Source organism: Falco cherrug, chromosome 1 (genome assembly GCF_023634085.1).
Source record: "Falco cherrug isolate bFalChe1 chromosome 1, bFalChe1.pri, whole genome shotgun sequence".
NCBI classification, from domain to species: Eukaryota; Metazoa; Chordata; class Aves; order Falconiformes; family Falconidae; genus Falco; species Falco cherrug.
The window spans coordinates 113,961,313-113,988,196 of NC_073697.1; the positions used below are offsets into that span (position 1 = coordinate 113,961,313).

Genomic DNA, 26,884 nt, shown 5'->3' on the forward strand with positions numbered 1-26,884 from the left:
GCATGAAACCGGGAGAATGCTGTAGGTTGAGCTGGTAACTGCTTGCTTTCACTGTTGCTGACGCTGCAAAGGAGACTAACAATGGGTCTGAATTCAGACGTTGCTCCAGTGTCCAGCATAGCCTCCAGCAGGGCCAGGCTGAGCGAGCTGGGGTCTGGGAGACCCAACTGCAGCCCTCCAGGACCTAAGGGGCTTGTAAGAAAGACCAGGACTGGCTTTTCAGTAGGGCCTGTTGTGCCAGGATAAGGGGGAGTGGTTTTAAACCGAAAGAGGGTCTATTTAAGGTAGATACAAGGAATACATTGTTTACTGTGAGGGTGGTGAAACACTGGCACCAGCCGCCCAGAGAAGATGGTAGATGCCCCATGACTGGAAACGTTCCCGAGCTCCAGGCAACCTGGTCTAGTGGAAGGTGTCCCTGCTCATTGCAGGTGGGGTTTGACTCGTTGACCTTTAAAGGTCCCTTCCAACCCAAACTAGTCTGATTCTACGCTAACTCCACTGAGGCTTCATCTAGACATAGAGCTATTTTAGCATAACCAAAAATGGCTTTTAAATGCACCTCACATAAAGCAATGCCAACTTTTATTTTGGACATTTCAAAACTATCTCTGTAAGCCAGGTCAAGTTTAACTTAATGACATATTAGGCTAGTTTTATACCTAATGTATCCAAGAGTTTGCACTGGTTTGAGCATATGTTTAGATGAAACACTTGAGTGGAAATGTCACACAAATGGAGATGTGATGAAAAGCAGCCATCCAATTATTGTACTTTCAAGGAGGAGGACTTCCCTGCTGTGGGAAGCTACATGCAAATGTAATTTTAAAAAGTAGGTGATGTCGCTGCTGAGATTACTTTGAAAATCTTGCACAGAACACATTGATCTAGCCTTTAAAATGAGGATCAAGTTGCCAGTAAACCACCTTAGATAGTACTGAATTTTAGATACAGCGCAGAAACATTAGAAAAGCCAGGAAACAGTCCATCTGTGTAAAACATATACTTGCTGATTTAATATATGTTCTCTTATCACTCATGCCAAACACATTTACTGTCTTACGTACACACCCTCTCTGCATTTTAAAACTAAAAATACTAAGAAAATCCAGCAGGGGGCACATATTACATACTTTAATTTCAGTTTAATCATACAATCTAGTAGTTGAAGTTATTCACGTAGATCAGACTCTTAATGCACAAAGCTGTAGGCTTTTCTAAAATTATGTCATAGCAACATCTCCATCTCCTCCTTCTTCTTAGAAGCAAACCACCGCAGTTACAATCACCTTACAGTCTTCCACTCGCCTGCTATTAAGTTTGCTGGCAAGTACCAGGTATTGATATAAAGATCAGCAGCATCCAAACCTCCTTGCTCTCTAACCTCACACAGCGGGAAGCTAGTTGCAGCTGGGTAAGGAGGCCAATGTAATAAAACTCAGTAACAGCAGACTGCTAATTAAGTAAGCTATTCTTTAGTGCAGCGCTGGGGTTGCACTGGGCATAGCTGCACCGGAAGTGCTCCAACAATCTGGCAAACCTTTAGAGATCATATACCACAAAGTTATATATATTCATAAGATTTCAGAGAACTCATGAGGGTTCCTGGAACTCAATATATGCAAATGTCTGGTCCACCTGTGCAGTCATCTTCCCCGGTGGTCTCTGAGTGGCCGGAAGGCTTGTAGTCTTCTTCACTGTGCATGCGATTGACCTTTACTTCTGTGCAAACTCAGTTCTGGGATCAGTAGACCATATCCTTCAAGGCTATTGTTGCCATTCCCTTAAAACTTTCTTATCTCTGTGGTCCTGTGTACGGGTTCTCAAGACTGAGTTGTCTACCATGAGATTATCCTGGTCCCCCCGTTTTTTACAACCATCCAGAGCCTCTTTGTTGAACCAAGTACCTAAGGTACTCACAACACCTTCCTTGGTTTCAGGGCCTTAACCCTTTCACAGTATCTTCACCACCACCTCTGAAGTGAGAAGACTTTAGAAAACCTGTACAAATAGCTTCTGGGTAGCTGTGAAAACAAGCTAAATTACAGGAAGGATGTAAACTTCCTCTGGTGAATTGGCAATAATTTTACTGTATAAAACTTCCTTTATTTAATTATTGGCTACTAGGCCTAAATTGGCCAAACACTTACCTATGTCTTTAGCACTCACATCACACAGGAAAATCATCCATGAACTGGGACTGTAAAGGACTGTGATGTATAAAGCCAGCATTGCCCCTCTTGTAGCTATGATAGCACCTGGCTCTGTTAGTTAATGAAAAGTATTCTGCTGTAAGAATATAAATATGCCTAAGCGGTGGACAGATGTCTTTATCGTGCTTACTGTAATCACTTCTCCAAAACACAAGCACAGTGTGTCTACCCTTACAGTGTATCTGGTGAAGCAACAGGTGCACACTTACCCCTCAGAATTATGGTAATTCAAGACAAAGTAAAAAACTGAAGACTACAGCAGTCATATGACAAACACACACCCAACTTCCATCTACTTGCTTTAAAGCTGTGAGATGAGCAATACCAAGGATCCTGCTAGTTTGACCAAGTATCTTTCAGATACTTACATTAAGATGTGTATTTAGAAGTCTTTCATAATGTTTCCATGGTAGCGTAGCAACAGCCTGTCTACACTTCAAATTGAACTCGATGATCCAGACCTTCAGCAGTTAACTTGTACTTTACCATTTTCAACTTACCCTGTTTGGTGGTTTGTTTTGGTTTTTTCTGAGACTGCTAACAAAGTGGTTGCTTCATTCATGGTTTCTTAAGTGAACTTCACTAGAAAAGGAGGCTGAACTAAAATCTTATTCCAAATGCTACCAAACTTCTGTACTTTTTTAAACTGAAATTCAGAGCACACAATATCATAACTAGCACAAAAAAAATCTTCTAAGCAAAAGCTCTGGGTTCTTTTCACCGATTTTACTCTGTTATCTGTCACTTGATTCTAAAGAGCAGCAGTAAATCTGAAAAGCATTTGACATATTTTATTATAAATGTTCATCAATACAGAACCAAAGTAATCTTTATAAATATCTACAAAAAGCACAAATGCAGGTTAAAATTCTCTAGCATGAGCAGACAGCTCGCAGCTTTCAGTTTTTACTTTCTAAAAGCCCATTCTTAGGAAAGAAATAATTTTAAAAGGCTTTTTTTTAAAAAGCAGGCTTTTTTTAGTGGTTTTGGTTTTAACATTCACTGTGAAAACAAAGCTCTGTTGATTTATCAAAGAGAAAACAAGAAAGGGTGACACATGACCTTTTTGCCCAGCGAACCTGGAATAATCCCACCGTGTTGTGGTTTTAATGCTGATTTAACTGAAAATGGAAACTAGTCCAAGGCATTTCAAAACTCCCAAACCTTTCATACTTCTCTGACACACCGCCTGTCCACCTCAGAGTCAGCATGAGGACCGAGCAAGCTGTAAAGACTTAATTCCTGTCCACACTGGAGATGGTCTCCCTAAGAGTCCAGGTCAAAGTGCGCTACAGTCTTGCATCTATTACAACTGTTCAGAGTATTTTGTACCTTCCTAGCTACCCCCTTTCCGGTAATACTAAGTCATGCAAACACACAATCTCATGTACAGAACAGCCCCAGCTCTTGCTGTTCTTCACGATCAAGAAACTAATCCTTGACCCCCAGTACGGGCTTCAAGCCTCTAAGTAAATCACTTTAAATTTGACCATTACAGACACACACTGTTGTGTAACATAGTAGTTATCTGTTGCCCCAGTCAGCAGGTAAGAGGCCATGTTCTCTTTCTGCTTTAAGAGAACAGAACAATGCCTGTTTGATGTGTCTGCCTGCACGCATGTATGAAGTTAGGCGTTAGGGTTGGAGGAGAGGCAATATTGCCCTACTGGTCAAGTTCTCCAGGTTATTATTTGCTAACAGAATTTTCCTTGTCAGTCTGCTATTTCTTTTGTGCTACGCTCAGAAAAGGGGAATTGAAGGTGCTGTCTTCTGGAATTTTACCTGCATTATAAGAGGGAACATCTTCATAGCAGAGTTACCTGTCGCTACATAAAACTGTGTCCCCAGCCTAACAGAGGCAGAAGCAGCAAATAAGCTTCCTGTGATCTTCAAACACAAGAATATTAAAAATCCAACCTACTACTAGAACCAAAGTGACAGCATTTGACTTTCCCTATGGGTTTTTTTCGTGTTTTTCAAACCTATTTCTGTATTACTGACATGCTGATGTGATCAACACTTCGGGGCACTGCTCAGCAACACTTCAGCCACGCAGCTGAATGTAAGCAAAGGGACAGTAAAAAAGCAAGAAATAACACTGCATTCCGTTTGCAAAATGTCACTTTCCCCATTAGCATACCGTACTTGACCCTTCTGGCTGGAGAGGCTTTATTCAAAGCATCGCAGATGATTGTATAGAGACTGGACATAGGTAAAGACACACATGGGATCTGGCTTGTGACCCATCACCATCATATCATCCACTTCTATCAGACGGTCGCAGTGAGCCATTTTCCTGTAGTAATATTAAAACAGATAAAGCAAATCAAGAGTTAAGTCTGGGGCCTGTATCTACTTCCAAGATTCATTTGCTGCTCTGATTTGAGCAGCACGGAGGCATTTAAGAAATCCTGAGGTTTACCAGCAATATTTCATTTTAAAGTGAGTCAAGCTCAGGTTGGAGATAGTTATTTTTGTGATCATGGAATATTCCTGTCCTTTCTCTCTCTTCCTCTATAGTGGGATCTGATCCAAAGCCCTGTTTTGGATCAGGTTTTGGGTTTTTTTCCCACCGATTGCCATTCACATCCCTTGTATCTGTAGCATGTAGTCCAATCTCATGTTCCTCTGCCCAAGCCTCAGTAAGCAGGGCTGTGCGAGTTTGCGAATCATGAGTGATTATAAATGATGCTCCAAAAGAATGGAAAAAAATGAGAAGAGATGAGATGTGCCAATGAAGACCCATGTGGCTGTGGACTGTTTCTTCAGCACCCCCGTATCTTCAAGGTGTGCGTGATCTCAGATGATCACATTGGAGAACTGGAGCCTGATAGATCTGGACCAGCAGAAAGGAATAGGTCTGCTGAGACCTAAGATGAAAAATCACAAGGGCAGGAAGCAGTTTGATCAGCAGCACTTGCATGCAAGTGAAGAGCAGCAACTGAGAGAATAGCCTTTTCTGGCACTAGATGAGAACAGCTAGTTTAAAGGCAATCAGAGCTATGAAGTAGTCATTTCTGTAGATACCTCTTACCTAACATTTCTTACTGTTGTATGCATGCTGTCTTCTGTTCTCTGCTGTACTTACTCTTATACATAAAAACTGAGATAGAAAAACACTGCGACTTTCCTTTGAGAGTTGTAGATAATTTTACTTTAGAGATCAGCTACCTAAAAGTACCACAGAATCTCCTTCAACTCACTGACAAGCAACAACATACATATATATGCGTGTGTGTATAAAACCCTTGTAATTCCTAAATGACTTCCTTTGCTAGGGGCTGTAATAACGAGAGCCAACATTACGCTAAGATTTTTCAAAGTTTTTCTGTGGAATGGCAAATCCAGTTCTGTAAGTTATTGCTTTAATTAAAGAAAAAAAAAAAGTTCTGACAGAACCCCAGAGCTTCAGCACGGTGGTACCAGTGTTTGAAGCTGTATCAGAAGCTGCAGGAAACTGCAGCCAGGTATTCCCACATCCTGTTAGTATTTGGAAAAAGCATACTAAACCCAGCTGCATACCACATGGAGTGTTCTTACCGTTACACAAGTCAAACAAAACAGCAAGTAAGAATCATTATTGATACTGGGTCAAAAAAGTTACTATTTCTAGCTGACAAGTTCACACTCATAATGACTTTAACAAGTTATCATTTAATTGCCTTGTATGCTGCATCAAAAAGGATCAGGACAGTGTGACTGAGGGTATTAGCTCTGTCTGCTTTACAAAAAATGTGGTTACCAGGTTGAGAGATTGGGAAGCCTTAATCTAACTCTGCGTATGCTGAATTCAACCTTCATTCTTGTTTGGCCAAAGAAATGTACAGACAGAGGTGAACGCTCCCACAAAACCCAATTCCAAAAGTTACTCGACTTGCTCCCTGCCATTCAGGGGTCATGGTTTTTCCATACAGACTGGATGGATGTATTAACATGCCTCAAATTCAAACTGGGTATCAAGCAGGTAGGACTGGCTAAGAAACTACAAGTTGTATGTCCAGTTCCTATGGACTGTCAGTAAACAGTGGATGCCTTATATGCTCTATGAACTCACATTTCTTTTTTATGATTGATAACGGCAAATTCATTAAGAATAATTACTTCAAGAACAAAATTAAAAAAAAAAAAAAAAGACAAAAAAACCCCAAACACAGAAGTAGGGCTTTTTCCTCTTCAGTCCAAGCATAACTCAAGAGGCTGATTTATCATCTTTAGTGTGCCAGTGCTAAGGCTGGTGAGCATCAGAGAGGTGGGAAAGCAGAATTCAAGTACTGCCTGAAGACTGTGAAAGATCTGAACATTGAACTCCAGTGAATTATCCTGTGCCTGGGGAAATGACCAGTGATTACAGACTGCCAAGTCTCCTGTTCTACGGATTCTCTACGCATACCTTTATTATCTTTTTTGGCATGACATGTAGTGATATAGGATCTACAAGAAGAATGATTATACTCTTCACTGCTCCCCAGCCACATTAGACTTAACTGGAAGCACTTCACAAAGATCTAAAGTGATACTCACTCAGCCATGGTGAAGGCCAGCTCAAAGTTCTGCTTGCGATTAGCTGGGTCGAGCTTATTATAATCAAAAGCCTCAGGAAAGAAAGAATGCACAAGAGCACAGAATGCCATCCCATCATTCCAGCTTGAGGAGAAGTTCTGGAGATCAATGTGCTGTCAAGATGAAAAACACACATGTTAATGCAGCACAGGGGAACAGGGAAGAGAGCTGCTTTTGCTCTCTGCAGTTTTCTGTCCTCTTGCGCTAACCAAAGCAACAGAGCACAGGCTTTATGTTTTTCTTCCCCACTTTGTATATCCATTACATTATTCATATTCTGAGAAAAAAAAGGCATGCTCAGCAATGAAAGCCTTTTGCCCAAAATGCCCAAATGCAAAGCAGACACACAGCCAAGGTCCCTGATCCAAAACCTTGCTGCAAATACTGGGAAGAATGTTGTCAACATCAGCAAGCTCTGGAGCAGGCCCAACACACCAGCTCAGTATCTGCAGAAACTAAGGACACTGCTTATCCCTATGAAATATTTATAATTGAAGAACGGTTCATTTTGTGGCTGTGCATAACACTAGATAAAAACTACACTTGCTTGCTTTGCTTTTCAGTAAGGCCCAACTCAATGCCTGTTTACATAGATAGGTAGAAATACAGGAAGAATAACACCTACTTCAAAACCCAGTTCTTAGAACAAATGCTTACTGTTACCAACTGCCACAGTGAAAAGAAACATAATTGGGCTCTTGTTTCATTCTTGCCTTCCCATCATACAAAAGTTCAAGCCCCAGCTTTTCTGGTAAGCAACTAACAGTAATTTTCAATAGTTCTGCTTATGTATACTATAAGAGTTCAACAATACAAATTTTACAGTAACGTTGAAAAACATATTACACGTGCACATACACAAAAAAACCTAGAAAAAAATTTCTTTCACCTGGAAATTGCTTTGGTAATTGCAGTTTAAGGCCAGGTAATATGACTAAAATCTGAAGTGCTGAATTCTTTTAGCTACACTGGTGTTACCTCATAGAAATTAGCTCACTAACACCGTGTAATTCAGCTTCAACCACCTACTACAAATTCACATGTCTAAGACCAGTAGAGAATACTTTGGCCTGCTGTGTAGCAGAAAGGCCGTAGTCTCCATGTACTAGCAAAGTGTTTTTCAGATCCTTCCATATATAATGAGAATGCAAAAGTCACAGCCTGCAACTAAGAAAAAAAATGTATGGGTGTATACTGAAGTCTGTATCCATAGCACAAAAATGTAGGCTTTCAGACAAACACCAATGCGTTGCTTCGACAGACATACAAAATCTCACTCATGCAATCCTTGATTGTCTTGAAGTGCTGCCCATGCAAGCCATGATATTTGCATTATCCGCACAAAACCTGATGACCTTGAAGAAGATAACTCATTGTCTAGCATGTTTTACATTCACTTTTAAGTATGCCTTGTTGGCAAATTCTCCGGAAAAAGAAAGCGCTGAAAGTGCTAGCACGTCTTCACCTTGTATCCTATGGTTTTTGAGCGACACCAGTCTAACAGAATTTGTTTAATGCTGCTAGCGCTGGCAACCCCGAAACTCTGCGACCTCTTCAGCTTAGGTCTGGATTCTCCTTTTCCTCTGGAAAATTTAACAGAGACCAGATTAAATTACATTCTAGAAAAACTTAAACCTACTTGTCAGCAACATCTATGCAACCTTGCCCAGGTCAGCCCCTGTACAGGTGATATTTGAGAAACACGTTGTTGAAACTTCAACTTGTTGGCCCTGCAAGAAAAACTCATTTTCATTTCACTAAAGCCTAGGATTCCAAGCCCTCTTCTATTTAAATCATACCCCCATCATGGTGCATAAAGAACAGTCCAGGCCTTTGGTCCTTCATGAATAGCAACAGAAAGTCACTATATTCCCAGTCTCTTATAGTGATGGAGAAGGCAGCTTTCACAGCACTCTTTCCTGATAAAAGGCACCTGCTTCTTCAGCTAAACAACTCCAAAGCCAGAGGAATCTGTAGCTACAAATTTTCAGGGCTCAGTCTGCAAAGTCAGTGAAGCTATACATGACCTCAATATTGTCCCTTAGCTCAAAATCCTACATTGAGAGAGTCCTCCCACCCAGCTGTCTCTGGCTTGTCCTCTGCTGGCAATAACTGACCAACTAGTTTCCCATTAACAAACCCAGTTCAGAGACAAGGGGTATGACGTACTTCCCACCATCCTGTTCGAATTTCTCAAGAAGTGCCTTCCTGGCCAGTGCTCCTGTAGTCCGTGGGAGCGTCTGAGACCGCACCAGTTCTCGCCTCCTTTCAACTCGGCGATGTACAGTGGGAGGAGAGGAGTGAGAGCTGGGGGTCACATCACAGTGACTGTCAGTGGCACTGGAAAAACATAACATGAAAAGTATGTGGTTAAACAGAAAAGTAGCTCTCTGCAGTGCCTGGAGTCCGCATAAAGGTCCCACTGTTGCATACTCCAAACCTCCAGAACATCTGTTTCAAGAGGACCTGTATGAGTCAAAAGCCATTTAAGTAAAAGTCAAAATTTTATTGACAACAGCACTTAAGTATAGAAGAGTCTAAGGTACTTTTACAAATGAAATATAGCTGGACACGTCACGAATGCTTCATAGCACTGAGCATAAGAACAACTAAACACCTTTAAGAAAAAAGAAAAAAAGAAAAAAAAGAAAAAATAAACAAGTTGTGGCCAAACAGGAGCACTAAATCCCTTTAATTTCCAGCTTTGGGGTTCCTGAAGGGTAAAATGGAACTTTAGGAGTTCCTGAGCTCATGTCAGTGTTGCTTCACTGACCACAGGCTGGTAATATGATTGAGAAATATAGGATTTGTCCTGGTTTCGGCTGAGATGGAGTTGATTTTCTTAGTATCTAGTACAGTGCTGTGATTTGGCTTTAATGTGTGTTTGTTTGAGCCATAAACCACTTCACCAGCATTAATGATGTAAGCCACTTGGAAATGTCGCCTGTGACAGAGATGGGAAAACTGAGGCAAAGAGCAATGACATCAGTATTACACATTCATTTCTGGTACAGATGTAGGTCAGATCCGAGAGCAAGTTCTCTAGGCTGCTTAGTGGTTCACGATTCAAATACTGAAATGCTGATGTTGGAACTAATTCAGAAGAAATGTAATGCCAAATTTGGGATACTTTTCAAGGCAGATGCAAGCCCAATTTAAGATATTTAAATCGGCTGCCCTCCCATTTTCCTTGATGGATATTTTGCATGCTGAGGATGCCTCGATATACCTACCGGTAGTAATTGTGATACCATGTAATCCTACACTAAGCAACCGTGACTCTGAGTTAATCAAGAACGTGTAGTAGTCCTCAGCAAGGCATTTTTCTCCAAACTAAACTCTTGGCTAGCCAAATTAAGGATATCTGACAGCAGTCATATGTTGGTTCCCAAAAATAAACCCGAAGTACAAATTCAACACAGCTGAGTATTTTTTAAAAGTGATTCTAAAGTACTTGACAACTTGCTCCTCCTAACAAAAATCTACCGCTGGCACTGAGAGTTTTACTAACACCGTAACAATGCAGAAACCCACAATTAGGTCTGCTTTAAACTGCTCTGCAGATGATTTTTATCCCTTCCCATCTCAGTTCCACTATAGCCCTCAGGAAAGTTCACAACCTTTAACAGGCTTAAAATACTGCACCTGGGACCCATCTGTTCTGTGGCCTGGAGGGGCAGCCTGAAGAAGCCCCCCACCTCCCCCCCAAAAAAGGGGAACAAAAAGTGCTAAGGCTATCCAATGCCATGATCACAGGTGAGACGCTTATTTATACAGCCTACCAGACACCTTGTGAAAAGAAAGGCATGAGGATCAACCAAGATATGGCCCTGCTACAAGAACCAGAGGCACAAAAGAGCAAGTCAGGCCAGGGGTTTAAGGGGAATGAATGGTCCTGAAGCTAGACATAGAGGATCTTACATGTGGCACGTTGCTGATTTCATGTGAGAAGTATGATCAATAGAGAACCTGCTGTGTCAGCTACAGGTACAGCTAGAAATGAGGACCTGTACAACCTGAGACCATTCAGGGTATGTATTCAAGCACTACCATGTTGAACAGAAATAACTACATACGGTACATCACTAGGACGGTTTTAGTTCAGGTAGTGTGATTATTCTAGTAGTTACTGGCTGTTATTCCCTGAAAGCAGAAGTGTGATTAAGAGGCATATGCCCATTTGCACGTTGTTGGACATAGTACATCCATTAAATGTATTACCGAGGTTAATGTAACATAATAGGGCAAGTAGATTAATGTACAATTATACATCCAGTGCTTAAAGTACAGCATCTGTTCTCCAAGCCAGCAGAACACCTGTCCTTTGAGACTATACTGACCACAACAGCCTAAGAAAATGTCAATAAAAATGCATACCTTTCACTCATTTTGGTTCCACTACTCATTCCATAGCTCACAGTTGAGACAGACTTAGTGACAGAAGTGGCATTCTCTGTATAAAAGCAGGAAAGACAAGATGCGTCAGGGCAGAAACTTCTTTTATCTCCTTTCCTCAGTATGTTTTCAAACCATTTCCTGACAGATAGCCACACACTGATTTTTACTCACCATAGCGAAATGCTGCAGGCCTCTGTTCTAACTTCCAGTATGAGCTAACAAGCTGGGAAGGGATTTTCCCAGGGGTTCAATCCCGCTGCAAAATTGCTGCACTGCAGCAAGGGTGGTGTAAACATAGCAGAAAAGGCTGTAAGAGGATGCCTTTGGTAAAATTGCATTGGGAAGGCTGGAAAATTTCAGGGCCTTGTGCAGACCTCAGAGGAGGGCACACTGCCACAGACATTTCAGTGAAAGGAAGAAATGGTGCTACAGCTCAGCTTGCAGCAGTCATTCTGGCAGATGTAAGGAGACTTGGGAAGTCTGCCATGACTGAGAGCATAATTTAAAGTACCTAATTTCCACTAGGAAACATTATGGTTCATAAAGAAGAACAGACTCCAAAAGTTGCAAAGGTGGCTTAAAACCAACTTTGCATCTTCCTCCCCCCACCCCTATGGTTCTACCTTTCGTGCTTTGCCTCTTAAGAACCTAGCTCTGGACTCCAGCTATCCTCTGTAAATGCAGAACAAGAGTGGCCTGCCCAGTTTTAACACACTAAAGCCAAAACTTGGTGCATAAGCCAGCAGCTCATTTACTGAAGGCTCCTTCTATACACAAAGAAAAACTGGCATCTTTGTAACAAAATCACTGTCCAAATCACTCTCTGAAAATGCTGAACTCTCCCCACTGCTTATAGAAAGGATCCAGATCAACTAGACTTCTCACGTGAAACACCCTGGTAAATGCCAGCATGCAGATGTGACAACTTTGGGACCACAAACAACTGCCAGATATTTGTGCAAATCTCAGAGGTTTTAAGCTGAGGAGGAGTGTGATCACTGTTCTGGATGAGCTACATCTTTGCTAAACTGACACTTAAGACCACTGTGAAATGCCAGTACATTGTGTAGACAGTAACAGCATGGTGACATCAAAGTACTATTGGATAGAGCTCAATTAATCTATTCTGACTGAAATCAAAAATCCTTAAGGCATTTTGTCCTTTGACACATTCATATGTGAAGACTACTTGTTGCTATTTGGCTCAAAAGAATTTGCTTCAAAATCCATAGGGTGGGCCCACCACTTTCCAACTGCCATTACCTTGCGTTCAGTCCCAGTTTTCACTTGGGCAGTTGAAATCTTCACCACTCAATCTGTTCTGCCACACTTTTCTGGCACCTATTGTTTCCACTGCAGAGACTGCCTACTCAGTACACATGTTTACCACTGTGTAAATAAGGATAAGCACCCCTCACTTTGAAGTGACTGAGAATCTGATACAGCAGAACAAGTACCCATGCTACCCGGGAAACTGAATCTGCATGAAGTCTTGTTAGCAATATCAATATTACCACGTACCTACCAATCAGAACTACATGCTCAGATCTGAATCCCCCAGACATGAAGCACGGAATCCCTCTCCATTTGTGTTGCATAAGGACATGCTGATAGGAACACTCACCTCCAGTGGCAGATGAACTCATTGTTCTCATCGTACTTGAATTCCAGGTCTTCACTGAAACAGCAGAAAAAAATACAACAGAAGGCTATGCTACATTCTTAGCATTATTCTTTCAGCTTTTATCTGATTAATCTGCAACCAATGTCTCTTGATGGCAATTCTATCCGGTCTCTCTTTAATTTCTGACCCATACATATTATCTAATCTGTAAGTGTCACTATCACTAAATGTCTATGAAATACAGCTCAAAGATTAATGACTTGAGTATGAATGAGACTGATTTCACTATCACTAAATGTCTATGAAATACAGCTCAAAGATTAATGACTTGAGTATGAATGAGACTGATTTCACTATCACTAAATGTCTATGAAATACAGCTCAAAGATTAATGACTTGAGTATGAATGAGACTGATTTCACTATCACTAAATGTCTATGAAATACAGCTCAAAGATTAATGACTTGAGTATGAATGAGACTGATTTTTTAGTTAGACTTAATTTAAATATAGGTAAGAATCTGCAATCACTCTTGACTTGTGTATATGTGTCAGTCTGCTGTTGGCCATTCCTTCCTCCAAATGACTGTGGAACCCATTAGCCAAGTACCTGCCTAACTTCTCAAGGGGCCTAAGGGTCTCAAAGCACTAAAAGCTTCTGCAAATCTCATTAAAATAGCTGGCCACATTGAAGAGATACTTATTCAGTAACGGTGCTAGAAGATAGGCTACACTATGAACTCAACTATATTAGGCAGTAAAAGTTCTTATAGCCTAAAACTCCACCTAGGACCCACAACAGTCTAAATCACAGTGTCCAAGAGAAACGATTTTAGGGATGGACCAGTGGGGTAGGGGGAAGGATATCTGGAACAGACCGGGGAGAGCAGGGGCAGGTATATATGTATACACCATGGTATATGTAGACATAGAAGAAGGTTTCATAATTGACACTAGGTCTGTCCCAGGGCAATCCCCATAGCACCAGTTTCTTGAAGGAAAGAAATAGGACACAGCTTCAGCAAACAAATTATTTTTGTCTCTGTTACCTGACTGGTTGGAAGTTTTCACTGCCATCACATTTTTGCTCTTGCTTTGTCCCAGCAGGCCAGCAGATGCATTAGTTGTTCCTGTTGAACAGGTGTTCTCTCCTGAAAACTTCTCTGATGTCCTGGTTACTGCAGTAACAGGAAGGTGTGGCATCTGTAAGGTGACTGCAGGGGCATGAGCTTCAGGAGAAGAGTCTGACGCATGAAGAGAGGTCAGTTCATGGTAGACTTTTGCCTGACCTAGTGAATAAAAGGAAAAGGAGAGAGGAAGTAAATTTAGTTGCAGATTTGCAACAAAGTTACAAACCAATTTGCATGCAACAACTTTATTTTCCAAGCCACTGGCATTGTTCCATCTAGTTCTCCATGTGGCACATTATACCATTTCCAGCATGCTGCAGGAACAACCCTAGTGTAAGTGATCATACCTGTCCTACATGAATCTCAGCAAGAACAACTTCTTCATATCACCAACCCACTAGCACCTGCATTTGGTAACCTCCTCCTCTTCCTCTGTGCAGCCCCCGCCCCCGATCTCCTGCCACGGGTAGGAAGCAGCATTCTTGTTTTGTTTGTGGTTTTATGAAACACTGTGTGCCTCAGTTTTCTCTAAAATGGAGACAGTAAGTCCTTCCTCTACTGAAGGATGATGGAAGCAGACAGGTAATTTGCAAAATGTTTTAGGATGCAAGGCTACAATGGCATCTAGAATAGCAGGCCTTATTATCACTACTGCTACAAGATAACATGACAGCAATAGTCTCTAATTTATGAAATGCCATAGTGCATGCTTAACAATAAAGTTTGAAAGTTAAACTCCTAATTAGGAAATAAATTACAACGGTATCAGTGCCACAGTACAGTATCCATGCTAAAACCACAGAAGACGCTAATGCTTCCAATGTGTGACAGCTGCTCTAAGGTTGCCAGGATCAGGTGTTTTATAAGTAGCACTACTTCTTATGCCCTGTTCCTACCTGATGAAGACTGATGCCCATTTTCAATGATGGAAGAACTAAAAACTCTTCTAAACTCAGGTTTGTGGCGGTCATCCAGGTCTACGCTCTGTCAGAACACACAACAGACAGGACAGTTAATTTCAAACAGCAGCAAAAGTTAGAAGAACATCCAGAAACTCCTGCCAAGAACAGGTCTTCCTTGTGCTAGCGACCACAAGACAAGAAGGGAACAATCATCTACTCTCAAGAGCCAACCTGCAAACTGAGCACTGGCAATGTAGGACTTGTAGCAATCTTCACATACTTGCCCTCAGACCCCATGCACCTAGGAGGGGAGGGGTCTTCCACTTTTGCCAGATGAAGGTATCACCATCTGCTGCGAAGGCAATAAACAGAAGACTCTGCACAATAGTGGCGAGAGTGATTGAGATTCCATAAAATACTTAATGCTCTGTAGGTTTTTTTGTTTGCTGCAGAAAAAATGACATTCAGATAATGTATTGTAAAAGCATTATGTAAAGTATGATCCCGGAACTTTAGAGCTGCATTATAATCTGCAACTTCTGTAAGGATAGGGGTTTTTTTCTGAGAAAAGTACCAATTTTTCCCATAATGTTTGCCAATATTATTCCAGGAAACTCAGCCAAGGATTTTTTTTTGTTGTTGTTGTTGGTCTGGAGGGGTGGGAGTGTGTGTGCATGCACACGTGCAACAAATCACAAGGAACTATGAGATTTTTGGCTGCAGAAACTAAAGAAAGGAGAAACTGCTTCACAGACACATGATTACTTCAATTAAAAAAATGTAGATTCCAAGAAGCAGTATATGCAAGAAGTAGAGTGAAATTCCCCAACACAAAATCCATGAAAAAGTTTTAATTGATGCTAGACAGGTATTGAACTACAGACTGGCCACCAATGTTATGAATAAATAAAGGAAAAAAATCTGTCATGTCCCATTATGAACATAATCCAAAATACTTATAAACTCAACCCAAGCAAGTTTTGGTTTGGCTTGGTGTTTTTTGGTGTTTGTGTTTTTGGTTTTTTTTCCTTTCTTCAGACAGACTGACTGAAGATAGATCCTGGAGAAGATTTCATACTGCAGGTAAGTATAAAAAAACCAGCACATAACAGAAAAGGAAAGAGGCAGGCTGTATACATGTAACAACTTAGTTTGTCTGCTTTTCATACACAGGAAATATGGAGCAAACTGGTGGTTTGATTTTACTTATTTATGACATAGCTTCATCGTAAATTATTACAATATTTATTGGGTGGGAAAATGTATCTTATGTAAAATACAGAAACCACGTGATCAAGATAAATCAACAAAAACAGTTTCTGGGAACTTGTCTGCTTTTTACATGTACCTGTTTACACTCATCCAAACTTAATTAAGAACACCAGACAACAATGTTAATGCACCTTGGAGATTTTTTAAAAAGTGTTTAATCTTGTTAGGTGTTGCAGACTACAGACTGTTTTAATATCCATTACATGAGACACTAGAACTGTCACTACCTCAAGCACAAATCCCAGTCAACCCTGAAAACTATGGTCTGAGATCTTGCTGAGAATTTGTTACCTACTATTAGATTACAGTTAAGGCAGCCTAAACCCAATTTTGTCACCAAGTTGTGGGCCTAGATTCTGATCCTCCTAGATATTTAAGGGTCAGCCTCCAACTGACTTCAATGGCACACAGGTTTACATAGTAGAGCTACGTAAGAGCTACATGCCTACACTACTAAAGCTGAGGAAAATCCTTCTCTTGACTTTAAGGTTGGGCCCTACATTCTCAGATCACAATCAGTGTCCAGGCTCTTCAAGACTACAGCATAATTTGGAGAAACCACTGAAATGTGGTAAAACCCCATTAACTTGACTTCAGGATGGGAACCTACTGCCTTGTAAGCAAGTGTCTTACAAAGAAATATTACAATAAAACACAGAGAGGAACAGCAGCAAGACACTGAGATACTGTGAACTGTCTCTAAGGCTCAATTTGGATGGTGTATTTTATTATATTGGGTTGTATACTATTTTTTTAGCCTGGGGTCAGATTCTCATGTCAATTTTTTCTGTGCCAGAGGTGAGGAGAAGAGATAGGATCACTTGGATAAGATTTTCAAACAAAACAATACAAAGTTCAGAGGAGGATTGAAGACTTCCTGAATATGTGGAAGAGGTACTTTCAAGAAAAGACTTGTAAAGGTTTCTAGCCAGGTGGTTTCATTTAACTCCTCTGCCTAGTTTCTACGTCAATGATCTTTCTGAGGTTATATATGCACTTACATGCTCTGCTAGATGAGAGTGCAGAGGTTACATGATGAGCCAAGACACTCCTTAGTCTTTTTACCACTACCATGCATGAGACACTGGTTTGGTTTTGTCTGTTTGTGTTTTTTAAAAAAAACCCACCACCACCACTCAAGGAACCAACCATGCATACCGCCTGTTTTAGCACAGCGTTGCTTATGGCCCCATATTTCCACTGATGCCCAGCAAAGGCCTCAGGTGCACGTAAGAGAGCTGGGAGTTAGAATGTCCATTCCACAACTCTGTTAGCCTGCCTTAAGGTAAGTTGCAAGTCCTATAAATCAAATCTGTAATGAAATTCAGTATATCAATGCAAACAAGGAGAACGTTTGCTTCATTTTAATTTTCCTCTATCCTTCTATTTAAAAAGAAAGGAAAGTAAACTAGATCGGGGAAGTTGGGATGTTCAAAACTTCTGTTTCCCAGCATCTAAAACTTTCTAACAAGCAAAAGCACTATGATTCAGCTGTCTGGGCCCCACAATTCCTGTGGGATCTCTCCCATTCATAGGCTTCATTACAGACAGGTTTTCAGAAGAGATCACATCCAACAAAGCCACGCTCCTTAGACAGCTGCTCAGCTCAGGCCCTAAAGGAGTAATTAGTTCTTTTGCAAAGCCAGTCTGCAAACTGTTTTCACAACACACCACTGAAACAACTTCTTTAAAATAACATTTTTCTCTCCTGGTAATTAAAAATATTTTTCATTTTTACACCACCTGCTATCCCTGCAGCGAATGCTTCCATATGCACACAGTCTGACTTTACTGCCACTAAACTGGATCTGTGTCATTGTATCCCTATCTTTTAATCTGTGAAAATTAAATTATTTTGAAACTCTTACATCCGTCAAGAAGGTGGTACTATGCATGAGTAAATTCAGTTATCAGTAGGTGCCAGGATTAACTTGAGAAAAGTACATCAAATATTAATTATACAAACCGTGCAGAATCAGGGGTTCAGAACTTTTATTTCTGTATTTAATGTAATTGACATCCTAGTCAACAATTATTGCCTATATCCAGAACTGAAATGTAAAGAACAGCTAGTGCAGCTCCCTAGAATGTACCCGTGCATACAGTTCGAACTGTTTAGCCACTCGTTTCAGCCATTATGACCGGAATGTCTTGAATGCTTATGTAGACTGTAAACATGAGTCTACTTTATAAGCTGGGGACAGGGAGCAGAACAGTCAAATGACGTGGTCATTGCAAAGATCACGTAGCACCTACAGTGGCTTCCTAATGCAGTGACAGATGCTGCATTCATTTATTTTATGCTAACCTGATTACCACAATTTGGGTAACAGTGCTGGGGAAGAAACTGATACCGGGCTGGAGGATGGGGAAGACCCATGTGTTGATTTAACACTGGGAGAATCTAGGATCAGATTCTACCATGTACTTAATAGTGTCAGGCTGCAGTACTTTAAAATCCACTTTGTTTGGAGATGCCAAGCTCCTGACAAACGCATGTGTAATGGTAATTCTTCTGTCAATGCTGTCTACATAGACTGTAAATAGCAGAGTGACAGGTACCTCTATCTACGCTTAATGAGAAATACTTATCTGTACAACTCACATAACAACAACACAATGACGAACCAGTGAAGCTGAAGAAAAGAAAGTTAACACTAATATACTCAGGCTTGTTTGTAAAACTAGTATCTCTGTAACTCAGAAGTTTCCACGTAATACAGGGCAATAACACTTCCCATAGCTGTAGGGCTGCTGGAATTCCTCCTTCACTGCAAAGAAGTTAGACCTTGGAGATGCATAACTGGAAGCTGCTATAAAACAGGCAAATATTGTAACCCAGGAGTGAAAAATCCCACACATTCAGAAAAAGTAAGAACCAGATCGTGAGATTAGAATCACAGACAAATGAGATTCCTCTCTCTCAAATAAGAGCTCTCACTCATCCAAGTCTTCCATAAAAGCACCAATTATTAAAAGGGTCATGATAAAAATAATTGGATCTAGAAATGCTGTTTATCTGTGAGAGGTACCTCCCTCTCTTGTTACATAGGTCAGATGAAATCGATGCTTCACTTTGGTGAACAGCAAAATCACCGACTTCCACAAGCCAAGATTTGACACTGTTCCTTGCATGTAAAAGGATCATCCAAAAACCACAAATGGAGAATGATGAAAGGTGTGAGGAAATGCAAACAAGGCTGCTAGGCACCAGCAAGAAGTGCACCACATTTAATTCTTCTACTAGAAAGCCACTGTCCATCAGATAACAGAAGTATTCTCTATCTGTAACTGACCCTGCAGCTTGAAGAAGCAGCCTTGAATGCCATGAGCTTATTAGGAAAGCTTTTGCACATAGGAGTAATCTCTGAAGTAAAACAGTAGAAGCACTTCTGCAGAACCTTTTTTGAAGCAAGGCTGTATAAAAATGGACAACAGGGAACGATTCTACCACAGCAGCTTCAGCAGGTGCCCACAGCTATGTCACAGTGAATTAAACCAAAACAAACAGCAACAACAAAAATAATCTAGATAAAGATCAAGGCAACCCTGGCAGGTGACCATGCCAAAAGGACACTTGCAGGAAGTGTAAGAGAACAATAAGGAAGAAATGGAACCATTGGACTTCCTTTATAAAATATAGGAATTGAGAAGGTTTAGAATCACAGTATGTAATATCAGGTGACTGCGGGATCACTTAATCTCCCTGCCTGTATATCCCAGGTCATTATGTCTTATGCAGTTGCTCCCATGCTGACCGACTGCTGGGTTCCATGGTAACCACAGAGAGATATCAGTGGGTAACATTTGTTTAGAACTTCCCGGCTGGTCACAGCCAGCTATTTGTCTCTCTGCTGCTTGGACCACTGCAGGCAGGTTCTCTGCAGCAGTCTGTCCACATTGTAAAAAAACTCTTCTGACAGTATAAAACCAGAACACCCTTACAGTGTTTTTAGTCCTCCCTGTTCACAAAGGCATCATACTCAACCGCAAACACTACAGAAAGATCATAGGTGATAAAGCTCCTGCCAAAATGTAAGATCTGATCAACAAAAAAGGTCAAAACTCTTCCTTTCCAGCAATCACAGACAGGTAGGAAAGACCTCAGTGACTGCAAAGGATGACAAACAGCAACAAACAGTTCAGTGAGGGATAAATCCTCAGCAGCGCAGCTATGGCTCCAGCATCCTGCTTTAAAATTAATTCTTCAAACATACCCTATTTTCCACCTTCGCAAAAGCAGCTCTCAGATTCTGGCCTGGTTAGAGCACCAAATTAAAGTCTGGCATCAAAATACCAGAAAGACTCGCCTCCAAATCACAGTGGCTAATGGCTGTTTAAAATTCCACCTAAATCAGCACTTGAGACTCTTATATACCAGATTTCAAGGACAGCATTGCAGAGATTCCCTGAAAATTAGAATTAAAAGGAGATTTGCGTACTTACTTCTGAACTATGCCTGGAACACCCTGGCTTCACTTTTTTCAATCAAATTACCTTGAAAAATAATCTAGCAATATTAGACAATAATGGTTCAGATACTGAAGATGCTCAGAATCTCCAATATCCAGCCTGCAAAAGATAGTCTTAACTCTTATCCCAAGTATTTCGCTAGAAATGTTGAAGGCAACAGCCTTTTATGGGGATAAAGGCTGCATCAACCACACAGTAAAAAGGAATTAAACCAATAATTTTTTTTCCAGAGCAAAAGAGCACATCTCGATATGCTACCATTTCCACATCAGTATTATTTGTTCCTCATATTTCACGCTTATGGAAGCATTTACTAAGGCTAGAAGTGTCACCAGGTACTCGTTTATCTGAAAACATACGCTATCACTTATGGTACTCTGTTTCAAGTGTTCTAGTCACATAACCAGAAATTGCAAGCAACTGAGGGAACACTTTCTCCATTACAGAGAATCTGGGTGACCGACATAGCAACCAAGGCTTGCTCTTTAGCCATTTGAGCACAGCCACATCAGAGCCTTACTTAGAAAATCATGTTTTCACCATATGCATTTGGTGCGTGTAGCTCTAGCCGCATCTCCTGTGATTCTCAGTAGTGAAATTCCTTCTCAGTCAGCTATACTAACTAGGGAAGTTGTCCAGCCTTCCGGGGAAAATTGCTGGGAGGGCACCGAAGAACTAGCAGTACTTGTGTGATCTTCCCTGAATCCTCAAAGCAAAGCAGGAAGGTTCCAATGGAAACAAAAGTTCATTCTGTGCTTTAACGCAGACCGACACATAAGGCTGAATATTGCCATAACCTCGACTCAAAACTTTTCACAGACCGTTCAGCACACACTACAGTGTAGGCAGTGGTGATGGAGCAGGTGAGGTGGTGTGAAGGACCACAGCCCCTTGCCCCTCCCATGTTGCTCAGCTCAGCTGTTCCTTGCAATACGAAAGAGTGCAGATGGCTCCGTGGAACAAAAAGGAACAGATGTGAAAGTTGGGTGTATGCCGCTTACCTTTGACACAGGGGGGAAAAGGCAGCAGTTGCCATGACTGTATTGGAATAATGCATCAAGCAGCAGCTTTACCTTTTTGCTTGCCCAGCTGCGGGGAGCCTATTCTTGAGTCAGTAGGAATGAAAAGGGCTGGAATGCAGTACAGACTCTGCTCCTTCCCACCAATTTAACTTTGAGTGAATTTCATTTCCAAGCTTTTATTTTCCACCCCCAAAACCTGGATAGACCACAGACCAGCTTTTCATGCTCCAGCAGTCTTAAAGACCCCTTAAGACATGGCTCAACCAAGATTATATGAAGCAGGCTGTCATCTCTGGAAGCCAAGAAATTTTATGTGACTGAATCACGGTGTACTGTCTGGCAGCCACCTCCTGGTGTCAAGGACTGCACAAGAGCTCTCAACTCTTTCCACAGAGCTCAATGCACAGAAAAAGGACTACACAAAATATGTCAGTGCCAGATGAGATTCCTACTAACAGGTTTCCATGCAATGAATTACAAGGCTCCACTATGCAACAGAAAAGAGTTTCATCACTGGGAGGAATGTCATGGAGACTGTACTTGCGTACAAGTACAGTTGTTTTTGGTTTGGTTTTTTTTTTGTACAAGTACAAAAAACTAAGCTTGAGTGAGGCCCAGCTCTCGGGATGAGCTGCAGCAGTGCATGACAGTGTTGTGCAGCAAAACTGTCTCACTGCAGGATGCCAAGTCACTGTCTTAGGAAAACATGCTACTGCCTGCTGTATGCTGAGCTGTTCTCTACGAGTTTGGCAACCAGCAAACAACATTGCTGGCACACAGATCCCCCTGAATCGAGTCCAGAAAGGATACGCAGATATTTACACACATATGTATGTCGATAGCTGAGGCTGCCTCAGCTTCTCTTCTTACTTCTAACCACACTGAACTGACAAGTTGCTGCCGCTCTAACCAGGGTCCTAGTTTGAGCACGCAGTGCCACAGTCTGGAGTGTCAGGACCAAGACCATTTCTCAGAGAGCCTCCCAAAAGCCCATTTACCCTGCACTGCAGAAGCAGCCCCGCGTCCCTAAGCGCTTGCAGAGCCTGGCAACACCAGCAAAACATCCGCTCATGCACCCTCTTTGCCCTCCCTCCCTCCCTCCCTCCCACCGCCAGAACTTACTTGGCTCCGGCCAGCGACCGCTAGCTTGGTACGGTTGGAGAACCTGCCGCCGGTGGGACCCTGCCCCGGGGAGCCGGGCCCCGCGGCTGGGGGGCTCCCCGCCGCCTCGTCCACCCACTCCTGCGGCAACCCCGCCGAGCGGCCGAGGGCCTCCACCTGCCGAGCCAGGCGCTCCAGCTGCGCCCGCAGGCGCCGGTTCTCCTGCTGCAGCTCAGAGACGGTGTCCGCCAGGGGACTGGCGAGGCGCAGCACCTCCTCCACCTGCCGGCCCACCCCCTGCTTGAACACCTGCATGTCCACGTGGATCTCCCGCACGGCGCCCCGCAGCGCGTCCTCGTAGCGCCCCAGCGCCTCGCAGACGCTCTGCGCCTCCGGGCTGCGCCGGCCCTCGACCTCGCCGGCCATGGCGCCCGCGGAGCGCGGCCCGGCAGGCGGGGGTGGGGGGGGGGGAAGCTCGGGAGCCGCTGGCGGCGGACGCCCGGCCTTCTCCCCTCCCGCCGCCGCCTCTCCGCCCCTCCGCGGGCGCCCTCTGCCTCCTGGCGGCCCTAAGCCCGGCCCCCTCGCCGGCCGGCCCCCGCCGCTGCCGGGCCAGGACGCCCCGCTCCCGCGGAGGAAAAGCCCGGCGGGGGGCGCCTCGGCAGCGCCCGGTGCCCCGCTCAGCGTCTGCGCCTTCAAAAGGGAGATGTAATTTCAGGAGGCAACGGTGGGAAGAGGGTGGGAGAAGGGGCGGGGGGGGGCACACCGGCTCGCTCACAGATGCCCGAGAGGGCCGCACGGTGGGCTGCGGGTGGGGCCGCGGGCGCCGTACGGCCCGAGCCAGGCAGCGGCGCCGGGAAGGGGGAAAGGGAGAGGAAGGGGTGGGGGATGAGGGTCGGGGAGAGACTGAGCGAGGAGAGGCAGGGTGAGTATCTGAGAATGACAGGCTATATTCCTTGTATATATCAACGCATGACAACAGAGAAATGGCAATGCAGACAAATAGCGTTGGTCTGTGACCTCAACACTGCTACATTGTATCTCAAAAAGGCCATCATACACAGTGTGAGGAGCAGAGTCATTCACCCAGATGCTAAGCATAGTCTGCATAGGGCCTGGTAAACATGTCCACCACTGTCACAGATATGCAAGGTTACATGGATTTTACCCTGGGCACCACCATTACAGCTAAGATGCTTCTCTGCCTTTCACTTCTCTAAGCAACTTGGCACAGCGGCATCATTTTCCATTGGCTTTGGTAGGGCTCACCATTAAATGACAGTAGCAGTTGTTAGGAGGCTCAGCTCACCCTGAAGTTCAGGATAATTGAGCAGCTTCTCATCAGGCACATTTAACATTCTTTCCAGGCCAGCTCAGTTCATGGGAGGTAGCATCCTACAAGCTACCACAGTATCCTTACACTCAGAGCTTCCAGTTATTTCCAGTACTGAAGAAGGCTACTTTCTTCTTGACCAGACAATTTAAAGTTCTGCATGCAGAACAGATAAGTATCTGCTTGCATGGTACCCTCTAAATTCCTGAAATGTCTAGTTCGCATATGGCATAGCCTGTTTCATGAGTACCACTGGTACATGATGTCCTGATGCTGTCTTCAAAAGAACAGTTCCCACAGCAAGTCATCGTGCCAGTCTGTGTCAACTGGATCCTGCAGTGAGACCCAAAAGGGCAAAAAGCATATAGTGCTGCTTTTCCATATTAGATCTTATTTTTCAAAAGCAATGCTCAAAATTTAAGAAATAATGCCAGCAGGGCAGCTGTTCCTGCCTTGGGGGGGGGTGTGTGTGTGGATAAAAAGAATAAAAATCAAAGAGATCATTTTCTTCCAGCAAGGCAGTAGGAGACAATGGCTGTATTCTCTGACAGCTACCTACTGGTGGGGAACATTTTATCTGTGAGAATGCTGCTTTCAGCAAGGTGTCAGGGAACAATGCTGTCATCACCCCCAGTCACACATGTCGTCCATATCTCTTTCTATCTTTTATTCTTACATAGTTACTTGCACCCTTTATCTGGCTGGAGCAGGAACCATTTATCTCCTGTGGTACACTACTTCCCAGGGTGAGTTTGCCTGTCTCTCTCCCTTTTCCCTTTCTCCCTTCCCCCCCTCTTCTACAGATTGAAAACCATACCTTAAATTCTGTAAAGTAAGCAAAGGCCTTGTTTTCTGCCATCAGAAAAGTCTAAAGGGCTTGCTGTGACAGATGCTGGACAGTCCTGGTACTGGAAACCTCTGTTCTGCTGCCAGTCAAAATTCTACTTGTGACGAGACTAAGACTGTATCTCTCCACCAACAACCTCTGCTGCCACCGCCAAAAGAGCAGTGAGAACTTCGCAGCATCCTCAGGGTCTCAGTACTAAAAGCAACAAAAGAGTAAAGAAGTGAGAATAGAAGCTAAAATGAAGCACGAAAGAGCAGGCAGTAGGATGAGGAATGTTGTGTGACATGTGGTGTTGTGTAAGCACCTGGAGTGGGTCTATCCCATTGACACTCCATTTACTGTTAAACTGGACTGTGAGAATAAATTTAGTGTTGCCCACAGATGCTCAACCACTTCTCATACAGCACCTTTTCTGCTTGGCAAGCAAGCGCTATTTTTAACTGAAAGCTGAAGGTAAAGCTGTTTTTGTTTTTTTCTGCACGGACTAACAGGTCAGTCTGTGTTGCCTCCCTTTGGTGAGAAAACTCCTCAGAGCATTTCTGAGTCATTGTTTTCCTGCCATTGCTGGGGCAGAGCAGAAGCAGAGTGGCTGACTTCAAAGAGAAGTCAGTTCAGGGCTCCTACCTCTGCAACATTAATTACTTGAATTTTGCAGATACAGACATTTTACCTTAGCAAACAGTGGCCTGACAAGGACTGGAGAAGTTCAGACAAGAGCTAGCATGTATCCAATTTCCACAGAATCTGCCATCTTCCTGCAAACAGATGACCTTCAAACACAGCCAGGTGGCAAGCACATGGGAACACCTGAAAGCTTCAGAAAAACATAGCAGGCTTTTTATCCCAGCAGGCATCTGCTCATCCTCTTACTGACTCTCCATTTCCCAGCGGCCTTCCTTTGGAGAAGACTCCCATAGAAAGGCTTACTGCATGAAAGTTTATTGTTTAAGTCCAGAGAAAGTCTGTGATAAATTCCATCCTTTCTGGCCATCTCTGAACGTCTCCATGGGTATGCACTTCACGCTGACAAGTAAGAGGTTACTGCTGTGCAATGGCAGTTTGTTCACAGGCCAGCCAATTCTGTAGAAGTCTGCATTGATTGAATTGCAATGGAAGAACATTATTGTTTATATTCCTCTGACAAAGTAAACACGCGCTCTTCAAATGATGCCAGTGCTTCCTCAGCTTATCCTAGTTCTGACTGCAATTTATATGCCAAAAACATAGCTACTCCTCTCCCTGGCATTCCCACTGGGAGTGCTCTGGGAAGGTACAGAATCTATTTGCCCTGCAAGTAGGAGGTCATGTGGCAGTATATCTTCAATCTTGTCCATCTGTTCTTTGCCAAGCCCTACCCTAACAGCCCCTTGTCTTCTGCAGATTATGATAGGATTGGCCTTTTTCCACTCTGTACTGGGAAAATGGCTAAAAAAAGAAAACAATCAACCAGCTTCTGGTCATTGCCAGATGCTGCGCTTTGTAAAGAAAGCTTGGGTCAGATCCTGCTGGCCAAGTCAGCAGGAGATTTGCCAACAATGTACGGGATGCCGTGTCAGGCTTTTCCTGTGAGAAGCAGTCTTGGCATTTATTATAGAAAGCACTCTTCATACTAACAACCACCCACCGCTAAGATTTGTTTCCAGAGGAGTCCGAAAAGCACCATACAGACCAGATGTAGAGGTGCAATGGATTAAGGGTGGGAAACATTTCTTCCTTACTCATTTTAAAGACAGCAGTTTTCTAACTTTTTCATGCCAGGCTCAGGCATAACCACCTAACGCAGTAACCCAGGTCACTTCAACCACCCTGACAGAGACATTCTCCCTGCGCTAGTCATCTTCAGCCCTTCTCTACCTCAGTTCTCCTATATGCAGAATACAGCTAATAACATCCCCTCAAGTAAAGCATTTTCCATTGACTGTCTTGCTGAATATGGTGATCAGCTGTTTTGGTCACAGACTACTTTTTACCCTGCAAATTGCCAGGTGGCATCTGGCATAATTGGGAGCTCT

At 42.9% G+C, this 26,884-nt stretch overlaps 1 protein-coding gene across 1 annotated transcript; it reads right to left on the reverse strand.

Annotated features, from left to right (window-relative positions):
• Nucleotides 1–1,112: 1,112 nt before the first annotated feature.
• On the reverse strand, nt 1,113–23,227 carry SMTNL2 (smoothelin like 2). Its single transcript, XM_055721735.1, has 9 exons — nt 22,717–23,227; nt 14,822–14,909; nt 13,845–14,084; nt 12,796–12,849; nt 11,151–11,226; nt 8,943–9,113; nt 8,239–8,356; nt 6,735–6,886; nt 1,113–4,509 (listed from the first exon to the last, which is right to left on the reverse strand). Exons 1-9 carry the CDS (start codon nt 23,119–23,121, stop codon nt 4,383–4,385), a joined length of 1,431 nt encoding a protein of 476 aa, XP_055577710.1. The 5' UTR covers nt 23,122–23,227; the 3' UTR covers nt 1,113–4,382.
• Between the last annotated feature and the right edge of the window lie 3,657 nt (nt 23,228–26,884).